The sequence below is a fragment of the Nerophis lumbriciformis genome, linkage group LG23, assembly GCF_033978685.3.
Source record: "Nerophis lumbriciformis linkage group LG23, RoL_Nlum_v2.1, whole genome shotgun sequence".
Taxonomy (NCBI): Eukaryota; Metazoa; Chordata; class Actinopteri; order Syngnathiformes; family Syngnathidae; genus Nerophis; species Nerophis lumbriciformis.
This window is the reverse complement of record NC_084570.2, coordinates 42,171,661-42,190,411: the sequence shown is the minus strand read 5'-3', so window position 1 is coordinate 42,190,411 and position 18,751 is coordinate 42,171,661. Positions and strand designations below refer to the sequence as shown.

At 41.0% G+C, this 18,751-nt stretch overlaps 2 protein-coding genes across 5 annotated transcripts in view; both read left to right on the top strand.

The window, feature by feature from the left end:
- Nucleotides 1-1,194, top strand: part of gripap1 (GRIP1 associated protein 1) — a 30,461-nt gene extending 29,267 nt beyond the window's left edge. For all 3 annotated transcript variants that reach the window (XM_061985500.2, XM_061985499.2, XM_061985501.2), the window contains one exon: nt 151-1,194. In XM_061985500.2, coding sequence (XP_061841484.1) covers nt 151-231 — 81 coding nt within the window. In that variant the 3' untranslated portion in view covers nt 232-1,194. The remainder of the gene's footprint in view (nt 1-150) is intronic.
- A 10,933-nt stretch (nt 1,195-12,127) lies between these two features.
- kcnd1 (potassium voltage-gated channel, Shal-related subfamily, member 1) overlaps nt 12,128-18,751 on the top strand; it is a 60,171-nt gene continuing 53,547 nt past the window's right edge. For both annotated transcript variants that reach the window (XR_009817813.2, XM_061985505.2), the window contains exon 1: nt 12,128-12,311. The gene's annotated coding sequence lies outside the window, so the exon portion shown is untranslated. The remainder of the gene's footprint in view (nt 12,312-18,751) is intronic.

The following is an 18,751-nucleotide window of genomic DNA, read 5'->3' as shown; positions in this document are numbered from 1 at the left end:
ATGTCATCACACGTGGACACTTGTTTGTACTTAGCGGCATGCTAAGCTAGCGCTAGCCGTTGTGAAAGAGCAGGTGTCCTGCTGGACGACAATGACTCTGCTGCCCCCGGTGGCCAAAAAGGAGAATAAATTTCCCTGTCTCTCCTGCAGGACCTGGAGGTTTTGTCCCAGGAATTAGTCCGCCTCAGTAAAGAACCCGGTCCTGATGGGAGTTCCTCTTGCTCGGGATGAGACTACTTTCTGACGCATCCTTCCATATCATTCACCTCGGCTGAAAGACTGGGCTCAGACTAACACCTGGAACCAACTTCTTGTGAGACTTTCTTCGTGGTGCCAGACTACTCTCTGGATTGTTGTTGTCACCATCCCAGGCTGTGTTTAAGTGCTGGAATGTGCCCATCCATCCAAAGCATGCAGGGAATGGAAACATTCTTAAAAGATGAATGTACTGTAAGTAAATCATATATTCTTTTGTTTATCTCCACTTGGGCCTGGCTACAACCTGTGACCAACGCAAATCTCCATTGAAATGGAACGCTCAAGTTTTCATTGAGCACATTTAGATCCACACGGTCCTGACTATGTCCTGGAACTCTGCAATGTTAAACGTGCTGAGATTAACCCTCCTTAAACCCCCAAACCAGGAAGCCTTTCTGAGGCCATATCCACCCATGCCTTCATACTGTCGTGACGGGCTATGTCTATGTCCTGGGCATAGCTCACGGTTAACCTTGCTACAGTAGGACGTGACTATTTGTTGGAGCGTCTGACTGGGTCTTGTATTTCTAATCCAAATGAATGTGAGTGAAATATATTTAAACACTATCTTATTTTTTTTATGTCCGTGACTTTTTGCTGGACTGAAGAGAAAAATGAAATGTCGGGCCGAGTCTATGTCCTGCTTTCTTTGTCAGATTATTTATAATAGCAGACTCTATTTAACACTGTGTGGCCCCGACTATGTCCTGGATCGATGTGTCTTTTCTGGCTCCTCGGGCTTGGACTATGTGCTGGGAGTCTGCTTATTTTTTCTGGTGTTAGAAGTGGGATCTGTCTTTGTCCTGCGGCCGGAAACAGACATGACGGATCAATTAGCTAATCAATGAAAATATTGCTATAAATAATTTATAAACCAAACGACTAAGTAAGGAGATGCTTTTGATTGTGAAGCCAAATAAACGTCCTGAAATATAATTGTGACTTTGTGTTGGTGGTTTCTCGGTGTCACTGGCTACTTCCTGGTGGACGCTCGAAAACAAACCCTTTGTAAACTTTTTGAGCGGGAGGAAAAAGTTAACCAGGAAGTGGGACTCTGACCCCTCCCCCCTTGCCATTTTCAGAGTAAAAGCCTAGTAGCGGTCACAAAGTTTTAAAGCGTCCGCGGGGAGACGACACCAATTAGCCGTCGTGACTTCCTGTTCCGCTGAGAGCGGAAGATTGCGGAGGTGAGCGAATCAACTCGGCCTGTCTGCGGGTTAATCGAGGAGGGGGGGGGGGGTTGTGCGCGCTCTTAATTAAAGCAAAGCTCGCTGGGATGCTTCGCTCGGACTAAATACCCATCATGCATCAGTGATGTCATTAACCTTTACAACTTTGGAACTAACTTCTTTTTGTCGACTTTCAACTGTTTTTTTTCTTCCACTGCAACGCCATCTACATATCGCTATTTAGAGAGCGCCTCTGCTGGTGGCCGCCGAGTACTGCGCTTTATTTTATTATATTAAGTAAATCAATAAATGCTGACATGGGATTGTTAAAAATAATACAAAAGCCAAAACCAGTGAAGTTGGTACGTTGTGTAAATGGTAAATAAAAACAGAATACAATGATTTGCAAATCCTTTTCAACTTATATTCAATTGAATAGACTGCAAAGACAAGATATTTAATGTTCCAACTGAGAAAAGCAATTTTTTTTGCAAATAATCATTAATTTAGAATTTAATGGCAGCAACACATTGCAAAAAAGTTGTCACAGGGGCATTTTTACCACTGTGTTACATGGCCTTTCCTTTTAACAACACTCAGTAAACATTTAGGAACTGAGGAGACACATTTTTTCAGGTGGAATTCTTACCCATTCTTGCTTGATGTACAGCTTAAGTTGTTCAACAGTCCAGGGGTCTCCGTCGTGGTATTTTAGGCTTCATAATGCGCCACACATTTTCAATGGGAGACAGGTCTGGACTACAGGCAGGCCAGTCTAGTACCCGCATTCTTTTACTATGAAGCCACGTTTGATGTAACACGTGGCTTGGCATTGTCTTGCTGAAATAAGCAGGGGCGTCCATGATAACGTTGCTTGGATGGCAACATATGTTGCTCCAAAACCTGTATGTACCTTTCAGCATTAATGGTGCCTTCACAGATGTGTAAGTTACCCATGTCTTGGGCACTAACACACCCCCATACCATCACAGATGCTGGCTTTTACACTTTGCGCCTAGAACAGTCCACATGGTTCTTGTCCTCTATCTTCCGGAGAACACAACGTCCACAGTTTCCAAAAACAATTTGAATTGTGGATTCATCAGACCACAGAACACTTTTCCACTTTGCATCAGTCCAACTTACACACTGATGTCGCTTTTTGATGCAGTACCGCCTGAGGGATCGAAGGTCCGTAATATCATCGCTTACGTGCAGTGATTTCTTTAGATTCTCTGAACCTTTTGATGATATTACGGACCGTAGATGGTGAAATCCCTAAATTCCTTGCAATAGCTGGTTGAGAAATGTTGTTCTTCAACTGTTGGAAAATTTGCTCAGGCATTTGTTGACAAAGTGGTGACCCTCGCCCCATCCTTGTTTGTGAATGACTGAGCATTTCATGGAAGCTGCTTTTATACCCAATCATGGCACCCACCTGTTCCCAATTAGCCCGTTCACCTGTGAGATGTTCCAAATAAGTGTTTGACGAGCATTCTTCAACTTTCTCGGTCTTTTTTGCCACTTGTGCCAGGTTTTTTTAAACATATTGCAGGCATCAAATTCCAAATGAGCTAATATTTGCAAAAAATAACAAAAGTTTCTCAGTTGGAACGTTAAATATCTTGTCTTTGCAGTCTATTCAATTGAATAGAAGTTGAAAAGGATTTGCAAATCATTGTATTCTGTTTTTATTCACCATTTACACAACGTGCCAACTTCACTGCTTTTAGGGTTTGTACAATAATAAACTCTTACATGAAGTAGCGATGACATCAAAGACAGGGGTTGCCACGGCGATCCCAACCTCTGGCAACCGCGGAGGGCAGGAAGTCGGCTTACAAAGTTTAAAAAATTCACGAGCTTTTTCCTGCGGCACTTGGCTAAATATAGACGTGATTGTGTGTGTGTGTGTGTGTGTGTGTGTGTGTGTCAACCGACGTGGCCGCCGCCCCTTCCGATGAATGCATGTGGACCAAGGCGCTCACATTTACACGCTGACAACGAACACATCATTACTGGTTTCATCTTCCGCAGCTAAAAAAGTATGTTGGCGAGGAACGCGAAAGAAGACCCCGAGGCCTCGCCATGATGTCATCACGCACACGCACGCACACACTGAGATGTATTGATCGGCCTGTAATGAGAGCCTTTACGTTTGTTTTTAGCCTGAGTGTTCCACTGCGGCAACACGCCACACGTAGGAGTTTGTAATTGAAGAAGTGCAGCTGTGGTCACATGACTTTTAGCCCCACCTCTAACTGATTAAAAAAAAAAATTTTTTTTTTTAAGCCTTCATGCTCATCTGGAGCCTTAGAGGAAGTGCTCCTTGCTACTTCCTGTGCAACCAGGAAGCGAACCGCTCGTCCACGGATTTAATAAGGAATTCCCATCCATCCATTTTCTACCGCTTATTCCCTTCGAGGTCGCGGGGGGTGCTGGAGCCTATCTCAGCTACAATCGGGCGGAAGGCGGGGTACACCCTGGACAAGTCGCCACCTCATCGCAGGGCCAACACAGATAGACAGACAACATTCACACTCACATCCACACACTAGGGCCAATTTAGTGTTGCCAATCAACCTATCCCCAGGTGCATGTCTTTGGAGGTGGGAGGAAGCCGGAGTACCCGGAGGGAACCCACGCAGTCACGGGGAGAAAATGCAAACTCCACACAGAAAGATCCCGAGGCCGGGATTGAACTCACGACTACTCAGGACCTTCGTATCGTGAGGCAGACGCACTAACCCCTCTTCCACCGTGCTGCCCTAAAGAATTCCCAATGAACTTAAAATATCTGACAGTCTTGTTTTGTGAACAATGTGACTAAATCAGGCCAATGAAGATTGAAGAGCATACAGCACTGCATTCACTTTTATGAGCCAATCCAGACAACCTTCCCGAGTCATGGGGCAAAAAAAAATGTATCCAACCGTCACAAAAAGTCAACACACATGGTCACACACAACACAACCTGCTTATAAAAAAATGACCAAGCATCATTAACAATTCAAAATTACACCCTTACAGTGCATGATGGGGAAAATGTTGAACTTTCACATACTCTTAATATCCAATTATATGAATTATATATCCGTTGGACGACTTCCGGACGGCTTCGAAGCAATTCTGGACCACAGGAAGGGGAAGCAGTGCACTATCAACACCGTGTATGGCGAGGATGGTGTTCTGCTGACCTCGACTGCGGATGTTGTGGATCGGTGGAGGGAATACTCCGAAGACCTCCTCAATCCCACCAACACGTCTTCCTATGAGGAAGCAGTGCCTGGGGAGTCTGTGGTGGGCTCTCCTATTTCTGGGGCTGAGGTTGCTGAGGTAGTTAAAAAGCTCCTCGGTGGCAAGGCCCCAGGAGTAGATGAGATCCGCCCGGAGTTCCTTAAGGCTCTGGATGCTGTGGGGCTGTCTTGGTTGACAAGACTCCGCAGCATCGCGTGGACATCGGGGGCGGTACCTCTGGATTGGCAGACCGGGGTGGTGGTTCCTCTCTTTAAGAAGGGGAACCGGAGGGTGTGTTCTAACTATCGTGGGATCACACTCCTCAGCCTTCCCGTTAAGGTCTATTCGGGTGTACTGGAGAGGAGGCTACGCCGGATAGTCGAACCTCGGATTCAGGAGGAACAGTGTGGTTTTCGTCCTGGTCGTGGAACTGTGGACCAGCTCTATACTCTCGGCAGGGTCCTTGAGGGTGCATGGGAGTTTGCCCAACCAGTCTACATGTGTTTTGTGGACTTGGAGAAGGCATTCGACCGTGTCCCTCGGGAAGTCCTGTGGGGAGTGCTCAGAGAATATGGGGTATCGGACTGTCTGATTGTGGCAGTCCGCTCCCTGTATGATCAGTGTCAGAGCTTGGTCCGCATTGCCGGCAGTAAGTCGGACACGTTTCCAGTGAGGGTTGGACTCCGCCAAGGCTGCCCTTTGTCACCGATTCTGTTCATAACTTTTATGGACAGAATTTCTAGGCGCAGTCAAGGCGTTGAGGGGATCTGGTTTGGTGGCTGCAGGATTAGGTCTCTGCTTTTTGCAGATGATGTGGTCCTGATGGCTTCATCTGGCCAGGATCTTCAGCTTTCGCTGGATCGGTTTGCAGCCGAGTGTGAAGCGACTGGGATGAGAATCAGCACCTCCAAGTCCGAGTCCATGGTTCTCGCCCGGAAAAGGGTGGAGTGCCATCTCCGGGTTGGGGAGGAGATCTTGCCCCAAGTGGAGGAGTTCAAGTACCTCGGAGTCTTGTTCACGAGTGAGGGAAGAGTGGATCGTGAGATCGACAGGCGGATCGGTGCGGCGTCTTCAGTAATGCGGACGCTGTATCCATCCGTTGTGGTGAAGAAGGAGCTGAGCCGGAAGGCAAAGCTCTCAATTTACCGGTCGATCTACGTTCCCATCCTCACCTATGGTCATGAGCTTTGGGTTATGACCGAAAGGACAAGATCACGGGTACAAGCGGCCGAAATGAGTTTCCTCCGCCGGGTGGCGGGGCACTCCCTTAGAGATAGGGTGAGAAGCTCTGCCATCCGGGGGGAGCTCAAAGTAAAGCCGCTGCTCCTCCACATCGAGAGGAGCCAGATGAGGTGGTTCGGGCATCTGGTCAGGATGCCACCCGAGCGCCTCCCTAGGGAGGTGTTTAGGGCACGTCCGACCGGTAGGAGGCCGCGGGGAAGACCCAGGACACGTTGGGAAGACTATGTCTCCCGGCTGGCCTGGGAACGCCTCGGGGTCCCACGGGAAGAGCTGGACGAAGTGGCTGGGGAGAGGGAAGTCTGGGCTTCCCTGCTTAGGCTGCTGCCCCCGCGACCCGACCTCGGATAAGCGGAAGACGATGGATGGATGGATGGATGGATATATTAATATCATATGTACACAAACACACCCATATACAGTGTGTGTGTGTGTATGTATATATATATATATAATAATTTTCATGTGTATATATGTATAATGTATGTGTGTATATATTTATATATATATATGAAATGTATCTGTATACATATACATATTTATATAGTACATACACATATATGTATGTATATGTGTGTGTGTACATATTATGTTAATGTGTGTACGTTGTCTATTTCTGTTAGTCCTGCGATGAGGTGGCGACTTCCCTAGGGTGTACCCCGACTTCCGCCCAAATGCAGCTGGGATAGGCTCCAGCACCCCCTCCCCGCGACACAGCCATATATGGTCATGCATTATAATATAATAATCACATACAATTTGTATATATATATATAAATAGAGTATTTATATATTGTATAACCATATATGGTCATGCATTGTAATATGATAATAATCACATTTAATGTATGATAATAGAATGCATGCTACATATGCTAACATATCATGTTCTGTATGCTAAGAAATGATAAAGGTGTTTAATATAATAATATTCATCAGTAGTTCCAAAGATTTCCAGGGCAAAACTGTGGTCCTGGTTCAGTTCCTGCACTTGTTCCTGGTTGCAGCTCTGAATTATTAACGACTCCGCTGACGATCGATGCGACCTTCCCGCGGTTCGTCCTCCTTCTAGAACCTCCTTCTGGCGACGGGAGCAACCTCCCATGAACTTCTGCCCTGACTAATAGTCATCAGCACCTGGACGCCATTGTCAGGTTCAAAATGGCCGGCGCCAGGAAGTAGCACAGTCGTCCGCCTCCAGGAAGTGGTCTTCTTCCTCACCGCGGTCTTCCTCCGCCCGCCGCCGTCTGCGTGGCCCCCGCCGGGAGACAAACTCATCAAATCTGTGGCGGCGTTCCTGATGTAAACATTTATTATTATCATGATATATTTTCATGTCTCTCATGACTCTCACATTTATTACAAAGCTTCTCCACGCTCCCTTCGCTTATCTCCTCTCAATTTAGCTCAACATAGCGCGGGAGGCCCCGAGAAAAGCACGCTGCCCCCTGGTGGCCGGGTGGCAAACTGCTGACGCGGCAAACTTTGAAGATGCGCGGAAACGACAGCTGACCGGCTGTGCCCGCGCATAAATTATTTAGTGTGTGTGTGCGCGCATGAGGGCGCCGTGTCCCACGTGCACACGCGGCGCTAATTGTGAGCGGTGTGCCATCGTGACCTTTGACCTAATTAGGTGTGTGTACAGGACAAGAGGAAGTAAGGAATGACAACAAATAGAGAGGAAGAGGAAGGCCAAGCAAGCAACTAGAGGTGGAGCCTGTGTGTGTGTGTGTTCTTGTACTTCTTCGCTTCTTGAGACACCAACAAGGAAAAGTAGCTTCCATATGAGGAGGTGTGAACAAGTGATGACATAAATCATGGTCCCAATACAGAAAACCATTGCATCTAATAGAGAATGTCTCATTTGCACCCCTGGTGGTGAAATCTATCAAAATGAGGGTGGTCCCAAAAAGGAGGGATTTTTCAAATTGACTGGTTTTAAAAGTGCTCCCCCTCTGGCCAACATATGTAATAACAAGTGTGTGCAAGAAATTGAAATGCGCCCCCTTTGGCCAAAATTAATAAAAAACAAAAAATTAATATGTATGTAGAGACATACTGTAATAACTTGAAGAAAATAATGAAGATTAAAAACCAATTACAAACAAAACATTTTAAACACATTTTTCGGTTCTTGTAAAATAGTGACATTTTTTGAGTAAAATTATGACTTTTGTCACAATTTTGCCAAGTAAAAATTCCGATTATTACTATAATATTACCAAAATTGTCAAATTTTCTTATAGAATTGTGACTTTTGTCGAGTAAAATTATGACTCTTTTCATAAAATTGCCAACATTTTAAGCTTTTCTTTTAAAGTTGCGACTGTTATTGAGTAAAATTCCAACTTTTATCTTAATATTGCACAAATGTTCAATTTTTCTTGTTAAATTTTGACTTCCGTTGAGTAAATGACGAATTTTATTATAATACTGACAAAATTCTAAGTTTTTCTTGTGAAATTGTGACCATTTTCTTGTGAAATTCCAACTCATTTTTCGCAACAAGCTTTTATATATTTGCATAGTATGTATATATTATAAATATTGTAAATACACATCTTTATATATCTAGAAAGGGTGGTCCTAAAGAGGTAAGCATTTTTCGGAGGTCTCAAGAAGGTAACAAATACAAGAATGTGTGTGTGTGTGTGTGTTTTCTTGTATTTCTACCCTTCTTGAGACATCAACAAGGAAAAGTAGCTTCCATATGAGGAGGTGTAAACAAGTGATGACATAAATCATGGTCCCAATACAAAAAACCATTGCATCTAATAGAGAATGTCTCATTTGCACCCCTGGTGGTGAAATCTATCAAAATGAGGGTGGTCCCAAAAAGGAGGGATTTTTTAAGTTGACTGTGTGTCACTTTTAAAAGTGCTCCCCCTCTGGCCAACATATGTAATGACAAGTGTGTGTAAGAAATTGAAATGCGCCCCCTTAGGCCAAAATTAATAAAAGCAAAAAATAAATATGTATATAGAGACATACTGTAATAACTTGAAGTAAATAATGAAGATTAAAAAACAATTACAAACAAAACATTCAAAAATAGTTTTAAACACATGTTTTGGTTGTTCTTGTAAAATAGTGAAATGTTTTGAGTAAAATGATGACTTTTGTCACAATTTCGCCAAGTAAAAATTCACATTATTATTATAATATTGCCAAAATTGTCAAGTTTTCTTATAAAATTGTGACTTTTGTTGAGTAAAATTACGACTTTTTTCATAAAATAGCCAAAATTTAAAGCTTTTCTTGTAAAATTGCGACTGTTATTGAGTACAATTCCAATTTTTATCATAATATTGCACAAATGTTCAATTTTTCTTGTTAAATTTTGACTTCCGTTGAGTAAATGACAAATTTTATTATAATACTGACAAAATTCTAAGTTTTTCTTGTGAAATTGTGACCTTTTTCTTGTGAAATTCCAACTCATTTTTCACAAAAACTTTTTATATCTGCATAGTATGTATATATTATTAATGTTGTAAACACAAATCTTCATATATCGAGAAAGGGTGGTCCTAAAGAGGTAGGCATTTTTCGGAGGTCTCGAGAAGGTAACAAATACACAGAGGTGGGTAGAGTAGCCAGAAATTGTACTCAAGTAAGAGTACTGTTACTTTAGAGATTTATTACTCAAGTAAAAGTAAGGAGTAGTCACCCAAATATTTACTTGAGTAAAAGTAACAAGTATGTTGTGAAAAAACTACTCAAGTACTGAGTAACTGATGAGTAACATACACACACATATCATATACATATATATATATATATATATATACATACATACACATACATACACATACACACACATATATATATATATATACACACACATATATCTATACACACATTTATATATATATATATATATATATATATATATATATATATATATATACACACATATATATATACAGTATATAATTTATATTTATTTATTTTGCCGTTTTTGTTTACATGTTAAAGGTGTTTTAATGAATATACATGCATGTTTAACACAAATAGATTCCTTTCTTTCATGAAGACTAGAATATAAGTTGGTGTATTACCTGATTCTGATGACTTGCATTGATTGTAATCAGACAGTAGTGCTTAACGTCCACGTTTTCAAATGCAGGAGAAAAAAAGTTCCTCCTTTCTGTCTAATACCACATGAAAGTGGTTGGTTTTTGGTATCTTATTTGTCCAGCTTCCATATTCGTTTTCACACACTTTACAAGAAATACATTGGCGGCAAATTCCGTAGCTTGCAAGCTTGTTTGCGCTGGCTTTCGGAGACTCTTATTTTGAAAGCGCAGGCGCGATGGAGCGGCACTTTTATTGTGAAGACAGGAACTGTGCAGTCAGTCTTTAGGCTTGTGACGGGATGTACGTTTGAAATAAAAAAGTGTCTTTTTTTTCCTTCACACTTTTGATTGATTGATTGAAACTTGTATTAGTAGATTGCACAGTACAGTACATATTCCGTACAATTGACCACTAAATGGTAACACCCCAATAAGTTTTTCAACTAGTTTAAGTCAGGTCATGTGACCGCCTGGCTCTGTTTGATTGGTCCAACGTCACCAGTGACTGCATCTGATTGGTGGAACGGAGTCAAACGTCACTAGTGACTGCATTTTATTGGTGGAACGGAGTGAAACGTCACCAGTAACGCAGGCACTATGAAGGTCTGTCTGACAGACCAAAACAAACAAAGCGTGCATTAACAGATCGATAAGAATTAGTAGCGAGTAGCGAGCTGAATGTAGATAAAAGTAGTGGAGTAAAAGTAGCGTTTATTCTCTATAAATATACTCAAGTAAAAGTAAAAGTAAGTTGCATTAAAACTACTCTTAGAAGTACAATTTATCCCAAAAGTTACTCAAGTAGATGTAACGGAGTAAATGTAGCGCATTACTACCCACCTCTGCAAATACAAGAATGTGTGTGTCTCTCTGTGTGTGTGTGTTTTCTTGTATTTCTACCCTTCTTGAGACATCAACAAGGAAAAGTAGCTTCCATATGAGGAGGTGTGAACAAGTTAGGACATAAATCATGGTCCCAATACGGAAAAGCATTGCATCTAATAGAGAATGTCTCATTTGCACCCCTGGTGGTGAAATCTATCAAAATGAGGGTGGTCCCAAAAAGGAGGGATTTTTCAAATTGACTGTGTGTCGCTTTTAAAAGTGCTCCCCCTCTGGTCAACATATGAAATAACAAGTGTGTGTAAGAAATTGAAATACGCTCCTTTTGGCCTAAATTGATTTAAAAAAATAAAATGAATATGTATATAGAGACATACTGTCATAACTAATACATTACATTTTTTACTAAAAGCAGTCTTTTTTACTAAAAGAAGTATTTTTCACACAATGTGTCAACTTTTTTCTTATATTGGGAACAATTTCTCATATTCTTTCTGTTTCTGTAATATTGCAATATTTTCTCCTAAAATTATTACTTTTTTTTATTAAAAAGAATGCATTTTTAATGCAAAATGGTGACATTTGTCATATACAATTCTGACTTATCACAATATTGCCAATATTTTGGTTGTTCTTGTAAAATAGTGACGTTTTTTAAGTAAAATTATGACTTTTGTTACAATTTTGCCAAGTAAAAATTCTGATTATTATTATAATATTGCCAAAATTGTCAAGTTTTCTTATAAAATTGTGGCTTTTGTCGAGTAAAATTACGACTCTTTTCATACAATTGCCAAAATTTAAAGCTTTTCTTGTAAAATTGCGACTGTTATTGAGTAAAATTCCAATTTTTATCATAATATTGCACAAATGTTCAGTTTTTCTTGTTAAATTTTTACATGCGTTGAGTAAAATGACGACTTTTATCATAACACTGCCAAAATTCTAAGTTTTTCTTGTGAAATTGTGACCATTTTCTTGTGAAATTCCAACGCATTTTTCATAACAAGCTTTTTTATATTTGCACAGTATGTACAGTATATATTATTAATGTTGTATATATCTAGAAAGGGTGGTCCTAAAGAGGGAGGCATTTTTCGGAGGTCTCAAGAAGGTAACAAATACAAGAACGTGAGTGTGTGTGTGTGTGTGTGTGTGTGTGTGTGTGTGTGTGTGTGTGTGTGTGTGTGTGTGTGTGTGTGTGTGTGTGTGTGTGTGTGTGTGAGGGAGAGAGAGAGAGAGAGAGAGACAGTTGATGTGCTTGTTGCCGCGGCAGCAGAGCCACAAGCACACCGAGAACGTAAATGAAAAGCGCTCCATCTTCATTTGTTCCTCGTCACTCATTCTGGAAACTTTTCCTCCTCTTTTTCTTCTTCATCATCATCGTCGTCGTCATTGTACTCCTCCATCATCATCATCATCATCATCATCATCATCATCATCATCATCATCAGCTTCTTCTTCCTGGTGGAGCGCAGCAGCAGTGGTAAGTAGGATGCAACGTGCTCCACATTCACTCCTGCCCAGAATAGAATAGAATAGAATAGAATAGAATAGAAGACGCATGATGACTAAATAGAACAGTGTGTGTCTGTGTGTGTTTGTGTGTGTCTGTGTGTGTGTGTAGGAGATCCTCCATTTGTATAAATAAGTGATGAAGTTCAGTGTGTTGGCATTAAGTCACACACACACACACACACACACACATTGATAATGTGAATACTGCATGGACACACACACACACACACACTCACACACACACACACACACACACACACACACACACACACACACATTGTGTGCGTGTGCTAAAAAGATTTTTTCTCATGGTCAGGTGGCCCATAACTCGCACGAGTCGTCTTGTCGTCAGTTTTGGCGAAAAGTGACCCGTTTCCCATCCGCTCTACCCAAGGGGCGGAGCCTCGGTCCAGTAACAACGCTGATCGGCTTGTCAACGCGAGTCAGGTCGAGTCCTTTGCCAGTCGGTGTGGGTGTGTAAAGAATCGTTTTGAGGCGTTTACGGCTAGATCTGTGACAATTTGAGTCATTTTGGGTTGTTAAAAGTAAGTTTGAATCTTTACGAGTCAGTGGGAGTGTGCAAGAGTCATTTGAGTCGTAACAAGTAGGTTAGAATCTGCAGGAGTCAGTGTGAGTGTGTAAGAGTCATTTGAGTCGTAACAAGTAGGTTAGAATCTGCAGGAGTCAGTGTGAGTGTGTAAGAGTCATTTGAGTCGTAACAAGTAGGTTAGAATCTGCAGGAGTCAGTGTGAGTCTGTAAGAGTCATTTGAGTCGTAACAAGTAGGTTTGAATCTGCAGGAGTCCATGGGAGTGTGTAAGAGTCATTTGAGTCGTAACAAGTAGGTTTGAATCTGCAAGAGTCAGTGTGAGTCTCTAAGAGTCATTTGAGTCGTAACAAGTAGGTTTGAATCTGCAGGAGTCAGTGTGAGTGTGTAAGAGTCATTTGAGTCATAACAAGTAGGTTTGAATCTTTATGAGTCTGTCTGAGTGTGTATGAGTTATTTGAGTCGTAACAAGTAGGTTTGAATCTGCAGGAGTCAGTGTGAGTGTGTAAGAGTCATTTGAGTCATAACAAGTAGGTTTGAATCTTTATGAGTCTGTCTGAGTGTGTATGAGTTATTTGAGTCGTAACAAGTAGATTTGAATCTGCAGGAGTCAGTGGGAGTGTGTAAGAGTCGTAACAAGTAGATTTGAATCTGCAGGAGTCAGTGTGAGTGTGTAAGAGTCATTTGAGTCGTAACAAGTAGGTTTGAATCTGCAGGAGTCAGTGTGAGTGTGTAAGAGTCATTTGAGTCATAACAAGTAGGTTTGAATCTGCAGGAGTCCATGGGAGTGTGTAAGAGTCATTTGAGTCGTAACAAGTAGGTTTGAATCTGCAGGAGTCAGTGTGAGTGTGTAAGAGTCATTTGAGTCGTAACAAGTAGGTTTGAATCTGCAGGAGTCAGTGTGAGTGTGTAAGAGTCATTTGAGTCGTAACAAGTAGGTTTGAATCTTTATGAGTCTGTCTGAGTGTGTATGAGTTATTTGAGTCGTAACAAGTAGGTTTGAATCTGCAGGAGTCAGTGGGAGTGTGTAAGAGTCGTAACAAGTAGGTTTGAATCTGCAGGAGTCAGTGTGAGTGTGTAAGAGTCATTTGAGTCGTAACAAGTAGGTTTGAATCTGCAGGAGTCAGTGTGAGTGTGTAAGAGTCATTTGAGTCATAACAAGTAGGTTTGAATCTGCAGGAGTCCATGGGAGTGTGTAAGAGTCATTTGAGTCGTAACAAGTAGGTTTGAATCTGCAGGAGTCAGTGTGAGTGTGTAAGAGTCATTTGAGTCGTAACAAGTAGGTTTGAATCTGCAGGAGTCAGTGTGAGTGTGTAAGAGTCATTTGAGTCGTATCAAGTAGGTTTGAATCTGCAGGAGTCAGTGTGAGTCTGTAAGAGTCATTTGAGTTGTAACAAGTAGGTTTGAATCTTTAGGAGTCAGTGTGAGTGTGTAAGAGTCATTTGAGTCGTAACAAGTAGGTTAGAATCTGCAGGAGTCTGTAAGAGTCATTTTGAGTCATTACAAATAAGTTTGAATCTTCACGATTCATCCTTAGTTGGTAAGAACTATTTTGAGTCATAACGAGTAGGTTTGAATCTTTACGAGTCAGCGTGAGTGTGTAAGAGTCATTTTGAGTCATAACAACTAAGTTTAAATCTCTACAAGTCAGTATGACAATTTGAGTCATTTTGAGTCTTTACAAGTAAGTATGAAACCCTACGAGTCAATGTGAGAGTCATTTGAGTCGTAACAAGTAGGTTTGAATCTGTAGGAGCCTGTGGTAGTCTATAAGAACCATTTTGAATCATTACAAATAAATTTGAATCTTTACGATTCATCGTTAGTCTGTAAGAACTATTTTGAGTCATAACAAGTAAGTTTGATTCTGTACGAATCAGTGTGAGTGTGTAAGAGTCATTTTGAGTCGTTACAACTAAGTTTGAATCTCTACAAGTCAGTATGACAATTTGTGTCATTTTGAGTCTTTACAAGAACATTTTAATCCTTACGATTCAGTGTAAGTGTGTAAGAGTCATTTTGAGTCATAACAACTAAGTTTGAATCTCTACAAGTCAGTATGAAAATTTGAGTCATTTTGAGTCTTTACAAGTAAATATGAGTCTTTATGATCCAGTGTTCATCTGTGAGAGCCATTTTGAGTCATGACAAGTAAGTTTGAATCTTTAGAAGTTACTGGGAGTCTGTAAGAGTCATTTTGAGTCATTAAAGCTAAATTTGAATCCCTACGAGTCAGTGTGAGTGTGTTATTGAGTCTTTACGACTAAGTGTGAATCTTTATGAGACAGTGTGTGTCTGTAAGGGTCATTTTGAGTCTGAACAAGTAAGTTTGACTCTGTACAAGTCAGTATGACAATTTGAGTCATTTTGAGTCTGAACAAGTAGGTTTGAATCCCTACGAGTCAGTGTGAGTGTGTAAGAGTCATTTTGAGTTATTACGAGTAAGTTTGAATCTCGACAAGACATTATGACAATTTGAGTCATTTTGAGTCTTTACAAGTAAATAGTAGTAATAGCTTGTAAAAAATATTTTGAGTCCTAACCACTAGGGCTGGGTGATATATCGCGGGTTTGTCTCTGTGCAAAAAAGAAAATGACTATGTCGTGATATTCGAGTATACGTTTTTACGCAGTTGCTTTTAGCTGCGGGCATTACACTACAGGCTCTTCTCACTCTTTCTTGTCTCTCCTTCTCACAGACAGCAAGCGCACCTTCTTACACACGTCACATACTGTCACGTCATACGTCACATACGTATACCCCCTCGCGGAGCAGAGAGGTAGCAGCATGGGTAATGTTAGCTGTGATGCTAGCGGAGTGGTGCAAGCGGTAATACGAGAGAAAGAAGGTGCGAATCTGGTAACAAATGAAGGAAGAATTAATTCCCAAGAAAAACAGCACGGGGTCCATCGTCTGGCGGTGGTTTGGCTTCAAGTGGGAATATGTCAAACAGACAACCGTAATTTGTCAAGTGTGGGGAAAAAGCATTGCTACAAAAAGTAGCACCACTGCTAATATGTAACATCATTTGAAAAGTCACCTGCTAGAGAATGAAGAGTGCTTACTCCGCATGTCAACATCTCCGTTCGGTGCCACACGCCCACACCATCAAAATGCCGAGGCAAACATTTCCAGATCAACCCTGTATGAAAAAAATAGTCAACAACAGAAGGAGATAACGTCCGCAGGAACCTACCACATAGCGAAGGACATACACAATTTGATTTCCTATTATGCAGCTCATTTTTATTTGACACTTATTGAAATATCTTGTGTGACATCATGCACAAAAGTGCACTTTATTTGTTTTAAACTATTGTAGTGGCGTTCTGTACAAAAAGTGCACTTTAATTTAGTGTTGTTTTGATAAGTCATCTTAGTGACATCATGCACAAAAGTGCACTAATAGCTTGTTTTAAAATGTCTCTGACAATTTTGCACTTTCTGTTTTGGAAATGACATGAATGTTTGTGCCACTGCTTAATAACTCTTTAATAAATACACTTTTGCTAAATTGACTTAGTTGTAATTTCCCTCTCTGCATGAAAGTAAAAAAGTAGCATATATGAATGCAGCATGAAGAAGAATGTTTGAATGTAGACACATAGAATCATCATACTGCTGTGATTATATGCATCAACTGTTCATTCAAGGCTAAGGCAAAAATTTCGAGATATATATCGTGTATCGTGACATGGCCTAAAAATATCGAGATATTAAAAAAGGCCATATCGCCCAGCCCTACTTACCACTAAGTTTGAATCTTTGTGAGTTGTGTGACTCAAAAGTAATTTTGAGTCATTACAAGTAAGTTTGAATCTTTATGAGTCAGTGTTAGTCTAAAAGAGTCATTTTGAGTCTTTACCACTAAGCTTGAATCTTTAGGAGTCAGTGTGAGTCTGTAAGAGTCATTTTGAGTCATTACAAGTACGTTTGAATCTTTACAAGTCGATGTGAGTCTGTAAAGAATATTATTGAGTGTTTACGACTAAGTTTCAATCTCTGAGTGAGTGTGACAATGTGAATCATTTTGGGTCTTTACAACGAAGTTTCAATCTCTATGAGTCAGTGTGAGTGTGTAAGAATCATTTTGAGTGTTTACGACTAAGTTTGAACACCTCCGAGTCAGTGAGTCAATTTGAGTCTTCACGACTAAGCGTGAATTTTACGACTCAGTGTGAGTCTGTAATAGCCATTTATTATCATTATCATATTATCATTACGACCAAGTCTGAATCTCTACAAGTTATTGTTTCAATTTGAGTCATTACAAGTAAGTCTGAATCTCTGCGAGTCAGTGTGAGCGTGTAAGAGCCATTTTGAGTCTTTAGTTTGAATCTCAACGAATCACTATAAAAATGTTTATTTATTTTAAGTTATTACAAGCACGTTTAAATCCTTACAAGGCAATGTGAGTCCGTAAGAACCATTTTTAGTCATTAGAACCAAGTCTGAATCTCTGCAATCTCTGTCATAATGACTCTAAAGAGTCATTATGACAATTTGAGTTATTTTGAGTCATTACAAGTAAATTCAAATCCCTATGAGTTAATGTGACTTTGTAAGAGTCACTTTGATCTTTACGACCAAGTCTGAATCCCTCCAAGTTATTCTGTCAGATTGAGTCATTACAAGTAAGTATGAACCTATGCGAGTCAGTGTGTGAGTCTGTAAGAGTCATTTTGAGTCATGACAAGTCCGTTTGAATCTCAACGAGTCAGGGAGACAATTTGAGTTATTTTGAGTCATTACAAGTACGTTTGAATCTCAACGAGTCAGTGTGAGTCAATAAGAGCCATTTTCAGTCTTTACTATTACGTTTGAGTCTGTACTGTACTATCCATCCATCCATCCATCCATTTTCCATCCATCCATTTTCTACCGCTTATTCCCTTCGGGGTCGCGGGGGGCGCTGGAGCCTATCTCAGCTACAATCGGGCGGAAGGCGGGGTACACCCTGGACAAGTCGCCACCTCATCGCAAGGCCAACACAGATAGACAGACAACATTCACACTCACATTCACACACTAGGGCCAATTTAGTGTTGCCAATCAACCTATCCCCAGGTGCATGTCTTTGGAGGTGGGAGGAAGCCGGAGTACCCGGAGGGAACCCACGCAGTCACGGGGAGAACATGCAAACTCCACACAGAAAGATCCCGAGCCCGGGATTGAACCCAAGACTACTCAGGACCTTCGTATTGTGAGGCAGATGCACTAACCCCTCTGCCACCGTGCTGCCATATATATACAGGTAAAAGCCAGTAAATTAGAATATTTTGAAAAACTTGATTTATTTCAGTAATTGCATTCAAAAGGTGTAACTTGTACATTATATTTATTCATTGCACACAGACTGATGCATTCAAATGTTTATTTCATTTAATTTTGATGATTTGAAGTGGCAACAAATGAAAATCCAAAATTCCGTGTGTCACAAAATTAGAATATTACTTAAGGCTAATACAAAAAAGGGATTTTTAGAAATGTTGGCCAACTGAAAAGTATGAAAATGAAAAATATGAGCATGTACAATACTCAATACTTGGTTGGAGCTCCTTTTGCCTCAATTACTGCGTTAATGCGGCGTGGCATGGAGTCGATGAGTTTCTGGCACTGCTCAGGTGTTATGAGAGCCCAGGTTGCTCTGATAGTGGCCTTCAACTCTTCTGCGTATTTGGGTCTGGCATTCTGCATCTTCCTTTTCACAATACCCCACAGATTTTCTATGGGGCTAAGGTCAGGGGAGTTGGCGGGCCAATTTAGAACAGAAATACCATGGTCCGTAAACCAGGTACGGGTAGATTTTGCGCTGTGTGCAGGCGCCAAGTCCTGTTGGAACTTGAAATCTCCATCTCCAT